Source organism: Diadema antillarum, unplaced genomic scaffold (assembly GCF_040938485.1).
Source record: "Diadema antillarum isolate AM-2024a unplaced genomic scaffold, OU_Dant_1.0 seq00000188_RagTag, whole genome shotgun sequence".
Classification (NCBI taxonomy): Eukaryota; Metazoa; Echinodermata; class Echinoidea; order Diadematoida; family Diadematidae; genus Diadema; species Diadema antillarum.
Window position 1 is genome coordinate 90,421 of NW_027271252.1, and position 24,368 is coordinate 114,788.

At 40.2% G+C, this 24,368-nt stretch overlaps 1 protein-coding gene across 1 annotated transcript in view; it reads left to right on the forward strand.

Annotated features, from left to right (window-relative positions):
* The first annotated feature begins 326 nt into the window (after positions 1-326).
* LOC139728638 (dynein axonemal heavy chain 8-like) overlaps positions 327-24,368 on the forward strand; it is a 130,319-nt gene continuing 106,277 nt past the window's right edge. The window contains exons 1-14 of the mRNA XM_071639576.1: positions 327-417; positions 1,221-1,414; positions 2,760-2,894; positions 5,622-5,709; positions 6,354-6,499; positions 8,484-8,685; positions 9,827-9,990; positions 10,823-10,999; positions 12,650-12,763; positions 13,485-13,592; positions 16,227-16,475; positions 16,937-17,134; positions 18,100-18,176; positions 22,612-22,705. Coding sequence (XP_071495677.1) covers positions 1,244-1,414; positions 2,760-2,894; positions 5,622-5,709; positions 6,354-6,499; positions 8,484-8,685; positions 9,827-9,990; positions 10,823-10,999; positions 12,650-12,763; positions 13,485-13,592; positions 16,227-16,475; positions 16,937-17,134; positions 18,100-18,176; positions 22,612-22,705 — 1,923 coding nt within the window. The 5' untranslated portion in view covers positions 327-417; positions 1,221-1,243. The remainder of the gene's footprint in view (positions 418-1,220; positions 1,415-2,759; positions 2,895-5,621; positions 5,710-6,353; positions 6,500-8,483; positions 8,686-9,826; positions 9,991-10,822; positions 11,000-12,649; positions 12,764-13,484; positions 13,593-16,226; positions 16,476-16,936; positions 17,135-18,099; positions 18,177-22,611; positions 22,706-24,368) is intronic.

Genomic DNA, 24,368 nt, shown 5'->3' on the forward strand with positions numbered 1-24,368 from the left:
ATTGACTGCTGAGAAACCTGCGCTGCGGACTGGATGACGCGCATAAAATGCGTTGATTCCCATCACCACACCGTATGTGCAGTCCCGTATTCTTCTTTTATTTCCTGCACGTATTACTGTACTGTACACAGAGCTAGCACTGATGGTTGAGCGCATACTATACGCGCACAAACACACAGTTCTACAGCAAACGATCACAAATTAACCCGGCGGCGCGGCGGCGGACGGTCAACCGCAGTTAGTTACGGCTTTACGGACGGAGGAAAACTTGTCTTAATCTTGCACAGATGAAGACAGAATCCCTGATCTACAGTAGGACCTACAGCCCGTCTTTCCATGTACTAGTAATTATCAAATCAACCTCCCCATTTTAGTGAGATACCCTAGAAAGCAGTGGCACCTCGCTATCACGAGCTTGTAAGTTGTTTTCTCTTTTTGATTTCATTGCCCTCTCTAACGTTAGATCCTCCTACCCTGTGCACTGCGTCATCAACAGACGCTGCTGCATGTATGGACATCCTCATTTGCAGGCTCAGTGTGATGTAGAATCTTGCGGTCTTTAACTTTATGTATGGTCTAGATGAAGTTAATTTACCTAAACGTAGACCTAGGTATCTTGAGGGGCAAGAAAAACCCAAGCAGAGAGAGAACTCCAGAGTCCAGGGCCCCGTTTCATAAAAAGTTGATATGAATGTCAATTGTCATATGTTCTATATGGTAACGACATGAATGGAGCTTCCTGATTAGCTGTTGCTATAATAAGGAAGTTGTCATTCCAGCAAGAGTTGACATCCAAACATCTTTTATGAAACAGGGCCCTGGAGTCTAAAACTAAATTAAGGGTCTTTTTTTTTTTTGTGGAAAAAAAAAAACACACACTTTGTTTTTGGTCCCGTCTTGGAAAAGTTTGAGTCTTGAGCCTTGAGGGCGTCTTTCACTTTTGAGAGAGCTAGCTAGCTAGCATCTCATGATTGAACGATTGTTTAAATGATAGGAGTTTGTAGACGCAGTAATACTCAACACTGACAACAGTAACACACTGTCGAAAGATTTGGAATCCAAAATTTATTCTGTAACGTTAGCCTTTTTTTTGGTTTTTTTTTTGAGGGGGGGGGGGGGGTGGGGGTGATGCTTATCATCTCTGGCTGGTCTCCAGTAAAACAATGGCTGACGATAATACTAGTAACGCTACAACTTCTGATCGTGCGAATTTATTTCAGCCTCGGCCATTTCAAGAGGAACGATGTCGACCCACGATCACTCGTCACTGCATCCCAGGGCCCAGCTGGACTCAGCTGGCCCGCCCGACCAGAGGCGGCAGTCCCTCTTCCCCGGGGCTGGAGGTGCTAGGCTGCGCACACAGAGGAAGAGTGTGGTGGGAGCACTGCAAGCCGAGACTTTGAAGGAGAAGCAGGTGAATATTGTAGTTGTGCCTACATTATTAAAGACACAGGAATAATGTTTACACCAAGACCTATGCCAGCTTGGGCAAGTGTTAAATAGATGGAGGAATTAATAGATAAATAACTAAATTATAAGCAACCAGTTGATGTGAATAAATATCAGCAACCTAATCAAATATCATCAGAGCCTATGCTATAGAAGAGGATCTAGTACTAGTAGTTTACATTACAATAACATATTTACTATAAATTTACCTAGTAATTAAAGCATCGTTTTGACCCTCCTGTAGTAAATTGTAATGGTAAGAGTAACAATGTTAGATTGGTAGAGGCCAAGTAGAACGTAGGTCTAAGAAAAGAATTCTAGTTTCTTGTCCCCGCATAGAAAAGTCTCTACATAATTTTTTGCTGCCGCATGAAAAAAAAGTTTAACAAAAAGTGATAAAAGGATGAAATTTCAATTAATTTTCAGTTTTCAGCTGTCGAACCTTCCACATACACAGCCTAGAAATTGTTGATCCACCCTGCTCAAAAACAACAGGCAGTTAGACTACCTAAATATCATTCAGGCAAAAAGAGATTGCCCTTATCTTTTTTTTTCTTTTTTTTTAAAGTTAAAATTTAGAAATTAAAAATTTATTTGTTTATTTATTATTTTACTTTGCCTCATCAATGTCCTACATATACTTGAATTTCAAGCAATCTGTTTAACAAAAAGGTCATTTTGGCACCCCCCAAAAAGAAGATGCCTGCCAAGGTTTTGCCTGACATAGCAACAATTGAAATGCATGCAAGTTGGATGCCAAGAATGAATGACTTTGTGAGTTGCTGAGTGCGATGAGGTTGACATCAATAGTTTCTGCAGTATTATTAATGTACTGTATGCAGCAGGTACCAATCCTGGCCCTGGACCATGCAGATATAATTACAAAATTATGCACATCAGTGATGAATTTTTAATCTGGATGTCAATCTAGCTGAGCTGACTACGCATGATAGTGACCTCCATAAGAATCTCAACGTAGCCTCGACTGTTTTGTAAAGAATTCACCCTTGCAGATCACTTTACAAGGAGATTCTTGAGTTAATTTCTGTAACTGCTCTTATTACTCCACATTCGAATTTTCATGCTGGTAACATATGAGAAATGCCATCATATAGCAGTAGCAACAGCTGTGAATCAACAACGCACAGCACATATTCTTAGAAGATGCTGCCATTTTGTAATCCGAATGAAATCCTCAGTCCAGGCGTCTCAATGCGTCTCCAAAATCATACATCACTTTGTTTACAGTACTTTTTGTTGTACTTGGGTTTATGGATACGGAATGGCATTACTCGTTTATTTGAATATAGGCAAGGGCAAAGGAAGCGAGGGAAATGCGGCGTACAAGGATATCCCCAGCTCACAAATACCTGCTTGAGATAGTAGGGAGGTTCATTGATATGGACCTGCCGTCCGTTGAAGAATTCATCCTGGATTCATCTGAGGTAAGAACAAAAAAAATATGGATTGATTTTGAGCTCCTTCTTTTATGGTGTATTTACGACATGTTTATTTGACTGACTTTTTATACCCCCGCCAAACGAAGTATATAGGAATCAGCGGACGGTCGGGCGGTCGGGCGGTCGGGCGGTCGGTCGGGCGGTCGGTCGGGCGGTCGGTCCGTTGCAAATCTTGCGTCGCGAACTACTTCCTCAGTTTTCAACCGATTCCCATAAAACTTGGCACAGATGTGTGCCTTGGGTTGTAGATGTGCAAGACGTATTTTTTGACAGTACCCAAAAGTACGTTGCCATGGTAACGGCATATTATGGGCAAAAATGGGTACAAATCTTGCGTCGCGAACTCCTCCCACAGTTTTTTATCAATTTTTATGAAATTAGGTACAGATGTTCATCTGAATATGTTAATGTGCAAGACACATATTTCCGCAGTGGCAAAAAGTGCGTTGCCATGGTAACGGCATGTTATTGGTAAAATATGGGGCAAAATGCTTCATGGCAAAACTGCTTCATCAGTGTTCTTCCAATTCTCATGGAATTCATATTAAATGTTTGTCTTAGGATATAGGTCAGCATGACACATTTCTTGACAGTGACAAAAAGTATGTTGCCATGGTAACAGCTCACATATTATGAGCCAAAATGATGGAAAATTTTGTGTTGCAAACTACTTCCTCAGTTTTTGCCCAATTTCCATGAAACTTGGTACAGATGTGTGCCTTTGGTTGTAGATGTGCAAGACGCATTTTTTGACAGTACCCGAAAGTACGTTGCCATGGTAACGGCATATTAATGGCAGAAGATCAAGGAAAGATCTTGCGGATTTAACTACTTCCTCGGTTTTTTAACCAAAGCTTATGAAATGTGGCACACACCTTGATCTTGGTGGGAAGATGTGGAAGACATATTTTTCGGACGTGTCGGAAGCTGCGTTGCCATGGTAACGGCATATAAATGGCAGAAGATCAAGGAAAGATCTTGCGGATTGAACTACTTCCTCTGTATTCGACTGAAGCTCATGAAATGTGGCACACACATTGGTCTTGGTGGGAAGATGTGCAAGACATATTTTTGGGACGTGTCGGAAGCTGCGTTGCCATGGTAACGGCATATTAATGGCGGAAGATCAAGGACAGATCTTGTGGATTGAACTACTTCCTCAGTTTTTGACAAAAGCTTATGAAATGTGGCACACACAATAGTCTTGGTGGGAAGATGTGCAAGACATATTTTTCGGACGTGTCGGAAGCTGCGTTGCCATGGTAACGGCATTTAAATGGCAGAAGATCAAGGAAAGATCATTCCTTGGGTAAGACTGTCGTCACGGGGCGGGGGTATTAATCACCTTCAGTGATATTTCTAGTTAAATTAGCAAATGAGTCTTAAATTGAAAAATACATGTTTGGTTGATGGCATGCTATGTCAAAGGGCAAGGAATCCAAGGTCAATTGATATACATTTAGCATTAGACAGAGAAACTCAAATGCTGTAGGTGCTGCTAATTTAAGTGGACGAGGTTGAAAGGATTCAAAGCATCAACAGATCTGACAATGAAGAAAAATTAAACATCACTTATATTCAAAATGTTAATAAAATCAATTAAGAAGTGGACAAAATGCCCTTGTAATGCTGAGTTTATGCACAAAGCTTAAGTCTTGATTATCCTGAGGTAGTTTGATGGAATACTTGTGGTTTATTTTTTACTTCTGCCAAGGAAGGAAGAGGTTAACCCATTCCTTACGGGACGGGAGTAACTGATATACGGGAACCTGATATACCAGGTTCCCAAGATGAATACCAGAGTGCCTGCTATCGTGGCCTAAATTCATGTTTCTTGGTGTTATAAAGTCCCCGAAAATGGGTTTGATAAAAAAGATTAGAGTTTATTCTATCAGCACTTGTTCTCTTTCTGTTGGAAAAATGCGTATATCACAGTATTTTTTTTAACCTTTGTTCTGATTTAGTTTGCCCTAGCTCTGCTACAAAACTCGTATGAACATGTACATTAGGGATCAAAGCTGAGCTCAGTAGATTTCTGTGTTCGCTGACCTCAGTCATCTGGTTTTGTGTGGAACAAAAGAGTCTGTGAGCCCATCAGCGCACGCTCTATTCATACATTGCACCCGATCAATATTTCCATTGTTCAAGGGCACATGTAGTTGACTGTGGGGAGGAGATACATGTACCGCTTGACTGCTTTCACACAGGTGGATTACCAACCTGTCCATTTTCTGTTGACGGGCGAAAAGAATCTCTTTTGGGGACATTAAAGGTATTTAGAGAATTGCGGAAGGAACGGGTTAAGTGATCATCGGCGTTGGTTTGTCTGTTTGCAAAATAACTCAAAAAGTTGGGAACGGATTTTAATGAAACTTGCAGGAAAAGGTAATAATGACACAAGGAACAGATGATTGAATTTTGGTAGTGATCTGGAAATTGTAATGTACTTTTGAAGGATTTTTTATCTTTTGGTGTATAAAGGTCAATGAACTTGGGAGTTCTAGATGCGCATACTGGAGGTTTACATACGTGCACTATTAAAAGCGCATGCTCTGCTCGGGCAAGGCGTCACGCGGCTGAAAGCCGATGACGGAAACAGAACACTTCTCTATTGGGAAGTTGCATGCATGTATGGATGGAAATGAATGGCTGGCTTGGAGGTTTGCGCTCTCCAAGTGCTTTTCTAGTTTTTTTTTTTTATTTTGTTTAAAGCAACTGAACTTGATGGACAAGTTTCTAGACCCTGGTGGGTCCAAGGCTCTGATGTTCTTCCTACAAGATGCAGACCCTCCTGGTCATGGTAAGTACAAAATGAAGTCCATATTGGTAGATCCACTTGTTTGCCAGTATGTGTTCACTTATCAAAAGCCATTGTGAGCAGTGGTCTTAAGTGCTTGACCCTACTAGAAAATGCCTTTGCAAGTTTTACTGAGTCTATGTTACATAGTCATATGATGCAAACAGCTGTATTATGAATGATGCATACTTGCAAATTTGTCCCAGCAGATACACATAGTGACAAAGAATTATTAACTATCCCTGTTCCCAAAGCAGTTTAAAAAAATCAACAACAAAAAACTTATGTACGTATAGCTCTAACTTGCTTTCTCTAGTGATTTTGCCATGGGCAAGTTTGGCATATTGCAAAGAGGTGGGAAAACAGAAAGCAACATATCCATGATGTAGCTGTCATATTGCAGCAATTTGAATGTGCCTGTGTGATACATACCTATCAGATCAAATGTACATCTTTTTTTTCAAGGTCAAGTGGTGTAATAATGAACCAGTTTTGCTAGAAAATTAAGTATCTCGTAGGTCTGAAGTTCAAATATTGAGAAACTTATCACTTTGCTTTGTCATTTTTTTGTTTGCTTATTCTGTGAATTGCTTTGATTTCTTCGCTGGAGTACATTTTCTGTGCCTCCACATATTTCTGTTGTACAGAGTCTGGCCGTATCGTTACGCTCCCAAAGGGGGCAAAGATGACGCGCCTGTTTGTCACAGATGGGACTAAGGAGGGGCTGACTGGAAAGTGCATGTACTTTCTGCGGACGACAGCCGCAGCTCTCACCAGCAAGAACATACATGAGGTGAGCAATGATTGCATCACTTCACTGGGAGCTAGAAATTAGAACTTTGTCCAGAGGCCCTTTCCATTATTGTCATCCCTAGTACTGTATGCACCTTACATTTAGTGAGTCTACCGGTAATTTTTCGTGGATCAAGACTTACTGAAAATTTTGCATGTGGTTGAATTTGTGATAATGGAGTACAGTAATGAACAGAGCAATGTGTGCAATGCCATGCACATTTATTTCATGTTGGGATCATATTTGATATTTTCACATGTTGTTAAATTTGCGAAAAGCACCCGGCTCGTGAAATTCAAGGAAATAAATCCCCTGGCGAATTCAATTACAGCATAATTGTACAGTATTGCCGGACAAGATGTCCCTTTCTTTATCATTACCTCCTGTACAGCTGTATGTTGCCAAGATTTTCATTTTGGCATAATTTCTTGTTTGAAGCAATTCAGGGGCAAAGTAAGTCTTCATCAAAGAGTTCTCAAAGATCATATTGTGTTAGGGGAGTATTTGTAATGCACACTGGAAACCAGAAATAACCTGATATCCCTGAAATGTGCCCTTTTACCTGGTCCTTGGAAATTCCCTAATCTGATAATCCCTTTATAGCGGATGCTCTGGAATTTTATATCCGATGTCCCATTCATTGCACAGAGCACCTCTGGGGGAGATTAAGGACTTCAATAAACCATAAAATTCATGGTCTTTTTTCTCAGTTAAAACTTTTCTGGAGAATGAACTTCCTTTACATTATTTAGAAGGGTTAGGAAAGTCCATTTTTATTGAGTTATCTATCATATAGCTTTGAATCTGCTCTTTCAGGATCTGCCCTGAACTAAAAATCCATGTCTTATTACTCTTTGGTGGTTTTGTGGTGCAGGGTCACATATGACTGTATTATTCTACAAATCTTGACAAGTAGGACGATTGCACTTTTATCAATTCGCAGTGGAGAACCAAAATGATGAAATGAAAAATGGGTATTTTCCTATTCAAGAAACAAAGCTAGCAATAGCAATTATCCACCGTGGACACAAAGCATTTTCCAAGGAAGTTGATATATCAGTATGAATCATGGGGGGGGGGGGGGAACTGGTAATAAAATTGAAGTTAAACATATCAGAATAAGCAGAGTATTGACACAGCCAAACTGAAACATCAGGTCAGAGAAATTTTTGCATGATGGGACATGCACTTTGCAATGTGACATATTTGGTGTCGCTACTAAAGTTATAAATCTGACATGTATGGTTTTCACCAGGCATCAGCTTTAAATAGAAAACATCATCATACCGTTGATCATCATTACAAGAAAATTGATAACAATGATAAACACTATAGTGGTGATGACAATGAAGACATCCCCAGTATAATGCTTATTGGTGATTTCTGATGATTGTTTTCTACATGTCAGTCTGCAATATCTTAAAGGGGTGGTATAGTTTCTGTTGAGACGGAGCTTCAGGTTTTCAGTGCTTTTTCAAGATAATTTTTTTTTTGAGATAGTGAGAAACCTCTCATGAAATATGTAAGAGCATATAATTGTAAGGGGAATTTAAAGTTTATTTGATGAAAATTGGTTTTGAAATGGCTGAGATATTCAAAACAAAGCTATGCTAATAAAAGATGGGACCTAACTTTTATTAGGATTGCTTTGTTTTACTTTGTTTTTGGATATCTCAGCCACTTCAAAACTACTTTTCATCAAATAAACTTTAAATTCTCGTAGAATTGTATGCTCTTTACCATTTCATAAAATGATTTTGAAGTATCTGGCAAAAAGTAAAAAACTGAATCCTCATCTCAGAAAATACTGTACCATCCCTTTAAAACACTCTATTACCAACACATCAAAAGGCCATTAAACTGTATGCAGATTTGTTACTTGTCATGGTAATGAAAAAGTTGATTTGTTTTCTGATTGTATGATGTGTACACACAAAGACCAAATGACTTTTAAATATAAAGTCCAATGACCCGTGACTTGCAGGAGGTAAACTTTGGTGCTCTGAACACTACGGGTGACGGCAAGCTGACTGTCCTACCGGCCATCAAGCAGGTGCTGGACCGTGTCTACCGCCCCACCCTCAATGCCTTGGCCAACTGGGGGACGCTGAGTGCCACGCCCCATGGGAAGAAGACCAAGAAGAACTTTTGCGACTCCTATGACAACTTCATTCATTTCCTTGACGGTGATTATTAGATAATTGAAATTGAATGAATGAAAGTCAGCCAAAAAACAAGGGACATTTTCTTTCTGGCTGCTGCCTACCATAGCATACCTGTAAATCTAGTACGTAATTATAATTCTGTTTTGCTATTTCTTTTTCAATGTTTAATTGATGTGTTTGTAATTGTATTCTAACATCGATGTATGTATTGTTTTTAACCCATTGAGGGCGGGCTGATATTGCTACAACACACATTTCCTATTGACCGATTCTGTGACGCGCTATGTGTATTTTTGGCATGGGCAGCGCCATTACTGCGGTGTCTCAGCCGACCCCCCTCCCACTCCCCCACCCCTCTCCCCTAAATTAGCACGCGCACGGAATGAAAAACTGATGCATGGTTGCTTTAGCCAATGCATGGGCGTCTCGTACTGAGTGCGCGAATGCTTGCTTAGTGTGCGAACCTTTGTTACAAGTGCGCGATAAACATGTTGCCGGTGGGGTGGGGGAGAGGAGGGGTGGTATGCTGGGACACCGCAAAATGAGCTAATGGCTGCGCCCAGTGCCACAAATTGTCTGCTGCCCTCAACGAACCCGAATTGGTCTATAGACACCTGCCTGAGTATACTCTAGACTCATCTTCAACAAGTTCAATATGTTCCTATCGTCAGTGAAACGAAAAGCCTGGAAAACTTGAATATAACTGTGATCAGTGCTACCACATAAAAATCCTTTGTTCTTCAAATGTATGTGCATGAAATGTTGATCTATGTTGCTTTAGTTGTCACATATTCCTTGTCAGCATGATCTTAACATTAGTCATACATTCTGGAAAATGGTTTCATCTCTTGTCTTCATTTGTAGTGCATGGTTTTGATACTTTCTGTAAATGACATTACACTGTTAATGCAGAAATTTTTGCAGTACATTAATTTTCGCGTATTTTGCGCTACTTAGGCTAGGGCAGATTCTGAAACCCGCGAAAAATATCTTCACAATTTTCTCAGCACGTTCTGAATGGGTTAGCAATTGCGCAGTGTGAAATCAAGAACCCGCGAATATGTTTTTGAGTCGCTCAGCGTGAAAAATTAATCACGCAAAAATATTAATGATTACAGTATTTATATTATTATCTTTCATTTCTTTTCATCCTGATTGGCAGGTGCACAGATCAATGTGTCTGGGGCAGTCAAGCTGTGTCAGTGTGAGGAGGTTGACCTGGACAACATCCAGACTGCCGCTGACTGCATGGCGGCCTCCGCCAATCCCGAGATCGTCGAGGCTTTCGAGAACCTTGTGCATGCATGGTGTAAAGAGATTGAGCAGGTATTACTACATTCTGCAACTTGGCAGATTACGACCCATTAGGGCCCATCAGGGAAAGATGTTGATGTTTGATAGGCTTTCAAAGTAAAAGATGACCACTATTCACGCAGATACATGAAATATCAAAGCACAAACTGAACCTCGTATTCATCTTGCATTTTCTAAGTATGGCTGTAAAAACTTAAACTGGCTCAAAATATATGTCGCTGTACTATAGTAACCACCTGAGTCATATGAGATTTGTGGAACATGTGTCTGTGTTTGTGTATTTACAATGTATTTCATATTGTAAGCAGAAGATACTTTTGAATTTTAGCCTTCAGTAGGATAGCAACGATTGCAACAAATGCAGTCTGTAATATGAAAACAAGTTTTGTTTCTACAGTTATATCACAGCGCAGGATACATGTACTGTAAAACATGATATATTCGCGGCATGAATTTTTCACGAATTGGAGCCGACGGCTTTTTTGGCGGCATGAAATTTTCGTGAAATGCCACTGGCACTCAATGCATATAATGTAGACAAGAATTTTCGCGTGCATTTTAATTTCGCGAATCTTGGCACTCGCGAAATTCGTGAAATTAAAATGCACGCGAACATTCCTCGTTTTACAGTATATTTTGAAATGCAACATTGGAACACTGCCGCAATTTGCTTATGAACAGCTTTTCACTGAAAAACAATATAACAACAACAACAACAAAACAACCCAAACCCCCATACGAACAGACAAGCAAACAAACAAACAAGATATGAATTCTAGTTGTTAGAAGCTATTAAAGCAAGCACCTGCACTGCTGACTTCTTTTCCTCCTGCCCACTCTTCAGGTGATAGCGGAAAGTGAACAGATGCGAAAGGAGGCGGACGACACGGGACCACTGGCCGAGCTGGAGCACTGGCGGTTCCTGATGGCTCGCTTCCACTCCATCCTGGACCAGATCAAGAGCCACCACTGCCGCACTGTGATCAAGGTCCTCCATGCAGCTAAGAGCAAGGCACTCAAGGTAAATCATGGTTAGATGCCTTTGACCTGGCTATACAGCCAAGAGCAAGGCACTGTTAACATGGATGGTACTTTAACCTGTTGAGGACGGACTGATTTTGCTGCAACATGCATTTCCCATAGACCCCTGCCCGAGTATAGTCTGGACTCGTTCTCAGCGGGTTAATTTTCGTGTTCTGTAAAAGTAGGGTCTTATCACGTGATTATTTTTTCGCACTTAGCCTGATGAGATGAATTTTGCATGTTTCAAGACATTGATTACTGGAACATATGGCAAGCAAAAATATTTGCATGTTTTTATTTTCACGCTAGTGTCTGCATGTGCGAAATGAGTGAAAATAGGTTTATTTCCACACTGCAAAAATGTCCACTTTTACAATATATGGCACTACTTTTAGTAACCTCCAATTCTATTACCAGCAAAATATCATTGAGATTTTCTCTGTACATTTTGAATGGGTTAGATGTATGTGCTTTGTCTGTGGTACCTCCCTGGTATGAGTGTGCGTGTGCTTGTGCGCATAGGCCCTAGTACGTACAATTAGTTTCATTCATTTGAGCACATGCGTGTATGCATTAGTTTCTGTGCAGGCCATACATGTACGTTCAAGTGAATCGGGCAGCGCATCAGTTTCACACAGTTAAATGTCTTTGAATTGGATAAAAATATACAAGTAAGCAATTGCACCGCCTGAATTTAAGATCCCATGAGTATGACTGCGAGCCGCTCAGCGCGAAAAATGCGTTGCACAAAAATGTTAACGTTTACAGTATATGACTCTAGAAATGCTTTTGACCTGGCTATGTAGCCAAGAGAAATGCAGGTACATGTATGCTGTGGGAGAATTTCACCCTAGTCGCATAGCCAAGAGCAAGACACTGGTGTTTTGCCATTACAATATACATGAGTTCCCCCTAGCTACACTGTATCAGCCAGTCACTTTAATCTGCACCGTCGTACAATTGCTTTATGTTGACCTAGCCATTCAGCAAACTGCCAGGCACTCTGAGTGTGACATTGTATCATCTTGACGCAGCCATGCATCTACGTTGTATGAGCTAGCAACACTGGCTCATGGTAAACCATCGAATCACCTTGTATCAGCTGTGTAGCCAAGAAAATTATACCAGAGGTGCACTTTGTATCATCTATACTTAGGAAGTCATGGTGTATGATATAAAGAACATGGCTGTATTAGGAGTAACGAAGATTAAGCCACTTGAGCAAAACAATTATGTGTAATTTGGGCATACAATGTACTTCCCAATATCAAAAAGAAAATCAGTCTTCACTGTCACCATATCCATGCTATTGTCTATGCTTTTCAGTGTACATAGTCTTGTCTTTCACCTTTTTTTTTTTTGTTTGAATATGTTACATGGGTAGATAATTTCCTATTTGCAACGTAAATCACTACTTACAAGAAATCATGCATTTCCCCATTTAAAAGAAAAAGTGAACTTCCACCATCCTCAGTTTTCACTAATGCTGTACTCCCAAGCTAATACATCAACATCTACTGAAGATGTCTTTAGGAACCACACAAAAGCATTGTCAAAAATGGAAGTAGAAGGCCCTTGTAAATCACCTTACTCAGTGGTAGTGGACTGATTACTTACTGACTCCACTTCTCTTTTCATGTCAATTCAGCAATGGAGGGAGCTTGATTGTCGCATCACAGATGCTGCCAATGAGGCCAAGGACAATGTGAAATATCTTTACACCCTGGAGAAGTTCTGTGAGCCCCTCTACCACTCAGATCCGGTAAATGCATTATTATCATTATTATATGTATATTGAATCTTGGCTCTCGCGAAATTCGCGAAATTGAAATGCTCATGAAGATTCCTCTTTTTACAGTACAACGTCAATGCTTAAAGCAACATACTTTATCGTGAAACCTACATGTACGTATGTTGTAGTCGACGGCATGCCAAGTTCGCATATTCTGCTTAAATGCACAAACCCGCCCAGACCACTCAATAAATCGCCATATGCCACAATAAAATGAAAGCGTTTCTTGTGATTCCATTCCTGTCACACATAGCTGGCAGTTTATGTGGTGATTGACTATCATGCGATGTTCCGTAGTGGATTTGCAAGTAAGTTTCTGTCACTGTTTTGTGTGCAAACGTCATGCTGCTACAATGATATAGCTACTGGTCATTCGAAAGAAACGTAATCCTAGATTTGTAATACAATTTACATCAAAGCCAAGCTTGACATTTCCTCTACAACTTTGCTAATTACATGTCAGGGTAACAAAAAATTGTATATAGTTTATAGATTAAAAATACAACAACAATATTTCTCAAAGCACGACTACATTGCTGTCTCAGAATAATGTGGCGCACAGGGGGTTTACACCATGGCATGGCACATTAACAGTCAATTGACTATTACAAAGCACAGGAAGGGTAAATTAATGAACATCTAAAATGTATGTGAGCATATTTATCCCAACTTGTCTTTTTCCTCCTCATAGATTGGTATGGTTGAGAGCATCCCGAGCCTCATCAATGCCATCCGCATGATTCACAGCATATCGCGCTACTACAACACCTCGGCACGCATGACTTCCCTCTTCATCAAGGTCAGCTAGACTCATTCCCAGTCTGTCATGTCGGTATTTGCATTAGTTGCCGTGGATGGGCCGTTCATATCTAAGGAACGTAAACTTAAAGTGCAATACTGGCCTTGTTCTAATTATGCTTTTGTAGACTATAATCCCTATTTTGAAGTCAATTTTCTTCACTATAGTGATGAAATCATTAATTTTGTATTTGCCTCTGTTTATATCGCATCCTGTTTGGATATGGAAAAGATAATATGAAAGAGCAACATAATGTGATTCTATGGTATTCTATAGTATGCCTTTCTTTTCTACTTGTAATACAGACATCTTGTTGTCACTAGTAAGTACATGTTTGGCTTTATTGTTATGAGGAGAAGTGATATTTAGTCTCTCTCAATTTTAGCCACATTTTGAAAAAGATTTAAGCAGTCCAACAAATAGCAGTATATGGGAAAAGAGTAAGATAATCCAAATACGCTAGTCCTGCTTTATGGTATAACTGCTTTGCAAAGAATCACATTTACCGCTCATCAATAACATTCTTCTTAAAAAATGATAATGATAATGATAATGATAATGAATAACATTTATATAGCGCTTAATACTAATGTTTCTAAGCGCATCAAATCGGGGGAAAAATAATATATATAACGTAAAAACAAAATACAGCATTATGTACATATTATGATAACGACAGCATTCCCCCAGATGTTTGCAGGAAGTAGAAAAATGGATGTATTAGAATATTCCAGCCATCGTCTTTTCTAGGTGTTATCATAAGATGTAACAGGTTCATGAAAATGGAAATGCTGCACCTTGTTGTTTGAAGATGTTGAGCTTTGGATGTTGAGGTTAGATTCTTGAAGAATCACTTGTTCCAGAGACAAAGACAGACTAGAAACTGATGCACCATCAGTTTGGAGATCTTGCTGAAGATTCCTGAGCGGAAGAAAGACGGGTAGGCCTAGATCTAGATGAAGACCCGCACTTGAGCCAGGCCTAGTGTGGTTCTCTTGCATTCCATGGGCTAGTTTTGCACTCATTTCCTTCTTTTCTGTGCTTATCTTGGGTATAGTATTTAAGAGAGGACTCTGACTTATGACCTGTGACAGCCATTATGTCATGACTTTCAAAGCCTGCTTTATCCAAAACCGACACAGTTGGGGTTAGAATATTTTTGTGTGCATCCGGCAGTCTCGGCAATCATTTTCATCTTGTTCCCAAACATATTGATTTGGGGTGGTACATTATCATACCTATGGTCCTTCTTCTTGAGCTTTAGATTTGGATAGTTGCTAAGAACACATCGATCCAGGATTAAGGTGGATCTTGCATTCAGTCAGTGATGTGACTTGGCATCTGGGTGAGTTTCTAATCTCGTACATGCGGCCGCCAAATTCCTTGTCTTTTTTCTCTCTTCTCGACTAAGCCAGAGTGTCCTGGCGTTCAAAGTAGAGAATTCCCTTCTCATCAGTGTTGAGAAGATAATCATCTGATGTCATTTCACTGAGAGATTCTCATCCTCTCTGGCTGAAATGCATCATAATATCCGGAAACATTTTGTTCTGAAGGCCCAAAGAGTTACTGACATTGACCGCATTAGACTAAAAAATATTGGTTATGTCCTTACTGACGGCCGCCTTGTGCTTCACAATGCCTTTTCCGTACTTTTTGAGCTTCTCCATCTTTTACTGCTTTGAAGATTTTTTGGCTGTCTGGAAATTTTTCAAGCTTTGTGATGTCCACGTCTCTTTCAGACTGGCAATGTCATTGAAGTCCATATCTGATAGAAATCATGGATTTCCGTGTGTACAAAGTGCCGTTATCTTGTCTCAGTCCAGCGTAGAAGCGTGTGAGAAATTGGTCCAGATATGGATCTCCTAGCTCCAAAATGGAGGTAGACGTACTCTTGGCAAATGCTTCCAAGCAACCCAAAATCATATTTGACCACTTTCTTAGTATTTGCTGCTTTACTATCACTCAACAATGCGTTGAGATCCTCATCAGAGGCAAGAAAAAGCTTGAGGTAGTAGGGGTAGTCGTGATGATCTAACGTAATCACATGTTTGCAAAACAAACTTGCACAGCCCCTGGGTCACTGCACAGTGCAGTGGGCCTGGGGTGGCCATGGTTACCGGCTGCGCGCTGGCAGCGCAAACAGATGCGCATTCTATGCATCAATGTTTTATGATACACAAGTTCAGTGTGTCCTAGGATCTATTGCATGGCTAGGTAGCTTGATTTACCGTTCAATAAACATCTATTAGATTGCACTGCCTTTAAGAGTGAGTGTGGGATAGCTGATTCTTCTAAATGTCATGTGACCTGCATTCATCCAATCAGATGGCAAGGATCTATGCATGTTGTATATAAAACTCCATAATTTTACAATCTGGTGACCGGATAGGCAGGAATAAAATAATGCATATATTTGTATAGCATGTAATATAAAAAAAAATATTGCCTTGTCTGTCATTGTAATATAACACTTGACAATTGCTTAGAGTTATATTTTCCCCTCTATAGACAATACTTCCCCTAGCACTGCTAGGAAGCCTTGTGAAATATGATCTCTGTGGGAAAATGTGACACCTGTGGGATGTCCTGTTAAACTTCTAAGCAGGCAATATCGGTACAAATTCCCACCTGTAGGTTACAAACCAGATGGTGACGGCCTGCAAGAGCTACATCACAGATGACGGCATGTCCCGCATTTGGGACCAGTCCTACAGGACTCTGGTGGCCAAGCTGGAAGTGTCCATCAAGCTGTACAAGGAGTACCAGACCTGCTTCCACAAGACCAAGAAGAAGATCGAGCAGATACCCCAGGAGAGGCCCTTCGACTTCTCTGAGATGTACATCTTTGGCAAGTTTGATGCCTTCTGCAAGCGCATTGACAAGGTAGGTTGATCTGCTCTCTGACCGCTTCCATCCTCTGCTGATATCACGGGACTTCTTCTCTTCTTCATGTTCTCTGTTTGTTTAACTGTGCTGGCAGCCAACAACCGTTACTCAGTGAACCAAGTCAAATAAAGGTAATATATGCTGAGGAGTTAGTTTAACCTGTTGAGGACGAGTCCCGAGTATACTCGGGCAAGCGTCTATGGGAAATGCATGTTGTAGCAAAATCAAACCGTCCTCAACGGGTTAACAGTAAACAGGTGATTTAGTTCTGTTCTTTATCATTTTGTCCATAAGTCTCACATTCTATCTTGACACAAATTTGTATTAAAAGCACATTAGCATTACCTTCCATACCGGAATGCATGAAGGATTCAACTCTTGCTTCAGAGAGAACACCAGCTGCAGTATATAATCCATTGTCAGAATGTGTCAATCAATCAAAACCCTTTGATTGACAGATCATTCAAATGCTGACCACCATTGAGACCTACTCTGTCCTGACCACATCCCGCATCGAGGGCATCGAGCCCATGAGCGCCAAGTTCCAGACCATCTTCGCGAATGTCAAGAAGAAGCCCTACGACATCCTCGATCACCGCAAGATCGACTTTGACTCTGACTACGAGGACTTCAAGAGCGCCATCTACGACCTGGAGGTGAGAATGGTGCAGTCCAAAATCGGACAAATGAATGCAGTTATATCAATCATGCAGTTGTAAACACATTTGATAGACAGCTTTGTAATCAAACATAGTTACCAATCATTAACAACATTCTTTTTGTTTTCCATAATCAGCAAAGTTCCTATTCATATTGTAAATTTGTCCGCAATGACAGGGTGGAGGGCCCAGTTGCATTAAAAAGTTGGATTGATTGCACATCACTAGTAACTCGTTCCGTCGGGAACCTGATACTGAACCTATACTCATATTTCTAAACTAAGAGATCATACTCATAGATCAAACTCAGCTCATAGATGCCAATAGGAACTGGGTATACCAGCATACCGGCCCCAGAATTGTGTGCATTTTGTTCTTTAAATTTATTTATTTTTTTGAAATTTTCCAATGTAGTAGTGTTCCTGTTTTGCTGCATAAATCATATGAATTTATGTAGCAATTTAGGCTAAGCTCACAAGACTTTGAATTTTGCTGACCCCATTCAAGTGCCCTTATAAGTGTAACTCTGGAGAATTTGCCTGCCCAGCGCACACTTTACTCATATCTCACATCTGATTGGTATTTTGCATTGTTCATTGGCACAGGCAGTTGACCCTTGATAGGGAATACATGTACTGCTGTTGATTGCTTTTACACAGGCTGATTGCCAACCTCTCTGTTGTTTGTCGATGGACAAAAAGAGTCTCGTTGTGGGGGCATTGAAGATTCTTAAGAGAATTTTGAAAGGGATGGGTAGAAGATAGATGCAACTCTGCCTCAAGCCAGGCAGGATTTGCTTCACATACTGAAAATCTGCGATTAATGGAGTTGGGATTTATCTGTATACTCTCCTTAGTGCATGTTTCATGCCCAATATTGTGCATGGGCAAAACTAGAAAATACACTGTTAGCTTGTGCGTTATGGGAACACTACTAATCAACTTCCTTTTCTCCTATCATAGTACATGCTTCAAGGCTTCCTGGACTCCTCCTTTGAGAGAATTCCCAGCACGGCCCAGGCTCTCACCCTCCTGAAAAGGTGTGTTCTCACCTCTCCAGAGTGATTGCATTGTTGGCACTCTGAACTCCTTCATTCTCAGTGACTTATTATAATAATGATACTAACAGAGACTCCAACTTCCCGTTTTCGATGGGAGATCTCCCGGTGAAAACCGATTTTTGCAAAATCTCCCGTTCTCCCGCTTGAGATTTAATTTCTCGCGCCCTGGCTCTGTGTCTCCCGTTGGAAAGGATTTCTTACTTATTGCTATTGTATGTTGAAAAAATAAGCCTTAGATAGCACCAGAGAGCATCTAGAACCCTAGGAACTTGGCGCTTCGCACACATCAACTTGGAGTTTCCCGTTTGCTAGGGGTTTCAGGCGGGAGAATCTCCAGATCAGAAGGTGCTTTGGGTTGGAGTCTCTGTAATAATGACAGTTTTTTCTAGCGCATATAACAAATGTGACCCGCTACAACAAAAAGGTCCTAAAGTCGCGCACGGTCGAAGCCGTGAAAATCGAGTTTGAAGTCAGAGCATTAAAATCGGCCAAAACTTACGATTTTCCGATTTTGATATATTATTGGAGTCTAACATGTCCTCTATCATCTGTCGAAATTTTGAAGCAAAATGGTGAAAGGAAATACCAAAAAATAGCGTTTTTCTGAGTCATATTTTTTGGCGTTTCAACGAAGCAGAAACTGGTTCGAAAATTTGGATTGAGCGCCACAGATAGGTTCCGCCCCTAACAACAACCAGAGTGATCTCATTGGTCAGTTTGCTGCTTGCTGCTAACCGAAGCGTGAAGCTTGCACACTGCCCAGTCAACTGGTGCGTGCGGGCGGGGTGCGCTATGCTCAGCCGCTTCTCACATCCTGGTCACTGATTGGTTGGTGAGGAGACCGCCGACGCTGATGTGCTTGAATGAACTCTTCGGGGTTGCTAGGGCTTACCTTCTATTGTCCAGAGGTGAAAACTGTCTTGCGTGTCCCTTGATTGCGATTGCGTCGAAAGGAAGACTTTTAGGGCGCTTTTCTCGAAACAGTGATTTTCCAGACGTCTCGACATGCTCTCTTTTAAACATCGATATCTCCGCAGCCGATTATTCTTATAGAATGTGTTATATATCAATTTAAAGCAGAAAGATTAGGGAATTATATCATGCAATTTTCAAATAATCGACCTCGCCCGACTTTAGGATCATTTTGTTGTAGCGGGTCACAAATGAATGTTCCCTATGCGCTTTACAATCTCATCACAAAACATACTGTAAGTTACAATTTACTTTCAATACACACACACATGTACAAAAAAAATATCAATTCACAAATAAATGAGTCTTTAAAGAAGATTTTGAATGAGGCCAATGAAGACGACTGACGGATATGTTGTGGTAATGAATTCCACAATCTTGGGGCAGCAACTGAAAAAGACCTGTCACCATAAAACTTTGTATTAACTTTAGGATTGCGAAGAAGGAATTGATGTTGTGATCTACGACTACTTATACAAAGTCTTTTTTTTTTACACATGGAGGGTTAAAACTGTCAATCGTATACATTACGCAGAAAAAGTTTGCATAGACCATGGTTTTAATTTGAACCACCTTTGTGAATTTGGGTCCGTATGTTTTGTGAGTGTAATACTTTATGAATGGGACTGGTAGGACAACTTCGTGAGTGAGTGCATTCACAATCAAGAACCACAGTCAAAGTATGATGAAGAAGTGTTGTCTATTTTTAGGAGACAATTTTCAGCATCCAACTTTAGGTACAGATGCACAGTATATAAATGCATATTGCTTAATGATACACAACATTTTCACCACTTGTTAACTCTTTATGTGCCACGTTCGCACATCCGACTCAGTCGACGGTGTGCCAACTTCGCATATTCTGCTCAAAGGCACAAACCCGCCCAAACCGATCGATAAATCGCCAAATGCCATACTATGATGAAAACGTTTCTCGCTATTCCGTTCCTATCGTCAATAGCTCGCATTTTATGTGGTGATTGACTAACAAGCAGTGTTTCATACTGGATTTGTGTGCAAATTCTAAGTACCTGTTACTGCTTTGTGTGCAAAAGTGATACAGTGACAGTAATGTAGCAACTGGGCATTTGAAAGAAAAGCAATTATAGATTTGTCATAGAATTTATGTCAATGCTAAGCTTGGCATTTTCTCTACAACTTTGCTCACTTTGTCTACAATTTAACATTAATCAATAAAAGTTATATACATGTAGATTTGAAATACAGAATGTTTTTTTCCGAGCGTGGAAACGTTGCTGTCTCAGAATAATGTGGCACACGGGGGGTTTCCACCGTGGCACATAAAGAGTTAATCTTATAAATATCAATCAGCTCATAAAATTTGCAAAACTAAAAGCACTGCTTAACACTTCATGCCGTCAATCCCTCGTTTGAGGCGAGTCCTCAACTGAGGTTACCCAAAGTGGGGTGCGTATATTTGTCGTTTGGGAGTTGGGAGTCGAAGTACTTGTTCATTGCAAATAAACGTTCTGCTCAGGCGTGACAAACCTGGAGGCCAAGCCAGGGTTTGATGACTCCAGCAGCTGTCGTATTACGTAAGAGCATGATAAGGATATCTGCCTGTGGCAGACCATTCAAAGTGAACTCAATTTTCTCTATCCTTTTTAAAGTTTTCAATTTTATATTCTATTGAGAAATTCTATGGTCATCCATTTTACATTTCAAACGAAAAAAATTGACCCGTAAATAACGAAAATACAGGAATAAGAAGGAGAGCATTGCCAGTTTGCCGGTGCTATTTGGCAGTGAGTTACAACAGGGAGGTGAGACTCTCACCTCCCTGGTTACAACGGGGAGGTGAGACTACTCCCTGGTTACAATCAGCCTGCTGACTGGATCGTTGAGAAAGCAGCTGTCGTATTACGTAAGAGCATGATAAGGATATCTGCCTGTGGCAGACCATTCAAAGTGAACTCAATTTTCTCTATCCTTTCTAAAGTTTTCAATTTTATATTCTATTGAGAAATTCTATGGTCATCCATTTTACATTTCGAACGAAAAAAATTGACCCGTAAATAACGAAAATACAGGAATAAGAAGGAGAGCATTGCCAGTTTGCCGGTGCTGACAATGTGCTATTTGGCAGTGAGTTACAACGGGGAGGTGAGACTACCTCCCTGGTTACAATCAGCCTGCTGACTGGATCATTGAGAAAGCAGCTGTCGTATTACGTAAGAGCATGATAAGGATATCTGCCTGTGGCAGACCATTCAAAGTGAACTCAATTTTCTCTATCCTTTCTAAAGTTTTCAATTTTATATTCTATTGAGAAATTCTATGGTCATCCATTTTACATTTCGAACGAAAAAAATCGACCCGTAAATAACGAAAATACAGGAATAAGAAGCAGAGCATTGCCAGTTTGCCGGTGCTGACAATGTGCTATTTGGCAGTGAGTTACAACGGGGAGGTGAGACTACCTAGAGAGGGGGGAGAGATGGGGGAGGGAGAAGGGGAGAGCAAAATGGAATGACAATAGTTCCGGTCACTACAGTACAGGCATGCTCTGTCTGCATACGCTGAATGTCTACACTCACACACACACACACACACACGTACACACACACACACACGCACCATGGAGCTACATGGCCCACGCCAAAACCAAAACAATCTCCTCCTCTCGCGGTGCCCCCCCCCCCCCCCCCCCCCCTCCTGTGGCGCTGTGGCGATGACTGATGCTTAGATTAGGACAGGGTCAAGAAACAGGTGTTTATTATCTTTGACTTTAAGTCATTGATTGCCAAGATATGCACTGGCATTATTTACTGGGGTGTAGCCTCTTCAAACGAGAGATTTGCGTCATGTTGAGCAAATACAATATAGGGCAACTGATATCTTTTCTTTCATATTGTTTGATTGGTCTGCAGTTGATTGCTCCTTTTTTTTTTTGAGAAAAGGAAAGCAAATCAGCTTGCTTCATCACCACTTGACCTTCAAGAATGATTGTCACTGCAAGCTAGCCACTGTGGTCATTGAATTGTGTTTAAATGTAGATGATTAAAAGGACCGTCTTTCTTAGAAAATTCTCGCCCTGTAGATACTTTTTAGATTCACTTGCAGATGAGAACCTTCTGTTTTCATTGTAATAATCTTAAACCTGCCAATCCCCCCTCCCCCCAAAAAAACAAAAACAAAACAAACTGCAGCTCAAAATGCATTTCACGAAGCTCTTAAGTGACAATATGATATGTAAAAACAATTCATATTCGTCTCTATTGCATGTTCACTGCATCACATGTACAGAAATGAGAGTGAATGTATGAGGAAAAGTAAGGGTCTGTTATTGAAAGAAGGCACTCATGCACAATCATATGGCCAGATTTCTTCTCCTCATGCTACTGTATAAGCGTACCAATTTGCATTTGGGCATGTTCACATCTACCACTGACTTGCCTGGTATCTCTGTGTGTCTCTGTAGGTTTGAAAAGTTGAACATCCCCTGTCTGAACATCGATGACAAGTATGGTGTCATCCTGCACCACTTTGGCTCTGAGATAGAAGGAATCAAGAAGGTAATATGCAATATGTCACCCCGCTGTTATAGCAATCGACTTCAGTGGCTGTGGATCACACATATAGCTATGCTCTTTTCCTATTTTCTATAGTGTACGCAAGTAAACATCTCAAGTCTTTCTTCTTTTTATATCAGTCATGTGCTGCATATACACATGTATGTTGGAGGCAATTGTCATGTCATCATCATCATTATGTTATAAAATTGTTATATGTGACCCTGCATCACAAAATCTACAAAAAGTTGCCAAATTTGGATTTCAAGTTAAGGGTAGATTCTAAAAAAAGAGCAGGCTCTATTAAATCAATAAAATGATGTATAACTTGTAACAAAGGGACTTTCCAAACCTATCTGAATAATAGAAAGAAAGAACACACTCTGAAGAAGATTTTCTGAGACAGGAAGTTCTGAAGTTTAGGGTCGATTCAAGTGTCTAATATCTCATCCCGTGCTGTGTTCTGTCCAGTGAATGGGGAAAAAAACTCCCCCAAAACAAGAAGTAAGTAAGACTCCATAACAACCACAATTAGAGATTATCAGATTAATCTGTGGACATCTTGGCTTTTTCAAAAGCAAGTTCTACACTTGTACATAGGTGACTGGTAGTTACCCATGAAAGAAAGTAAATGAAAAATATTTCATAGAACCATTTTATGAAGCAAATAATGCACAGGTTTAAGTTTGAGATGTTAGTGGAGATGCAGCTCACTCTTGGACATTCTGTGCATTACTTATATTCATGAAGGTTACATTTTCGCGAATTTCGCGAATCACTATTGGATTGCAAATTTAACAACACGCGAAAACGTTGCCATACGCTATGGTAGCAATGCATTTATGATAGCTTCGGTGTCGATTCGCAAAAAACAACATCTCGTGAAAATGTCTGTGACCTCCTAATTCGCAAAAATATCTGTACGCGAAAATAACAGCTTATACAGTATTTGTAAACTATAAAAGGCCTGACTCTATGGCCCTTATTGACCTGCGAATCCGCTCGTATGTAGACCACTCCTTTCATATCTTCTGATGATGTAAAAGTATTAGATTCAAACACAAATAAAGTAACAAATTCAAGTCAGCAATAACATAAATATTGTCCAATTTCTGACAAGGGGAAGTCATTCAGTCCATAAACAAACGGGTATTTAGTCAGTAGTACTGTAGATGCTATATATTTTGATGGTATAGTACTTACCAAATCAGAAGTTTTAAGATTGGAATTTGTCAAACCGGTGATTTTTTTTTTTCATCTTATAAGCGGAAGTAGAGAAAATAAAACTGCCACAACATATTCATCATTTATGCATGAATGTAGGTTACCTTTTTATAGATCATCTACTTGTTCACTTTGTTTCTTGTGTTAACTGTATGTAAAAATTGTGTGTTGGGATTTACAAATATCAATTCTGTATGGAAGGCCCTTAAGATGTGTATTGTGTTTGCTAACTTTTCATCTTGGGTTTGTGTTACTGTCTCTTTTGCTCAGTAGCTCTATCTGTTTGAGTCACAAATGTGATCGTCAGCATGGGCTATCTGTACATGTAGTAATCTCTATATAGGAATCTATAAAACAGTGAGGATTGATTGTGTACTCATAGAACATATACAGTCAAACCTGTCTATAGCAGCCACCCAAGGGATACGAAATCTATAAGCCC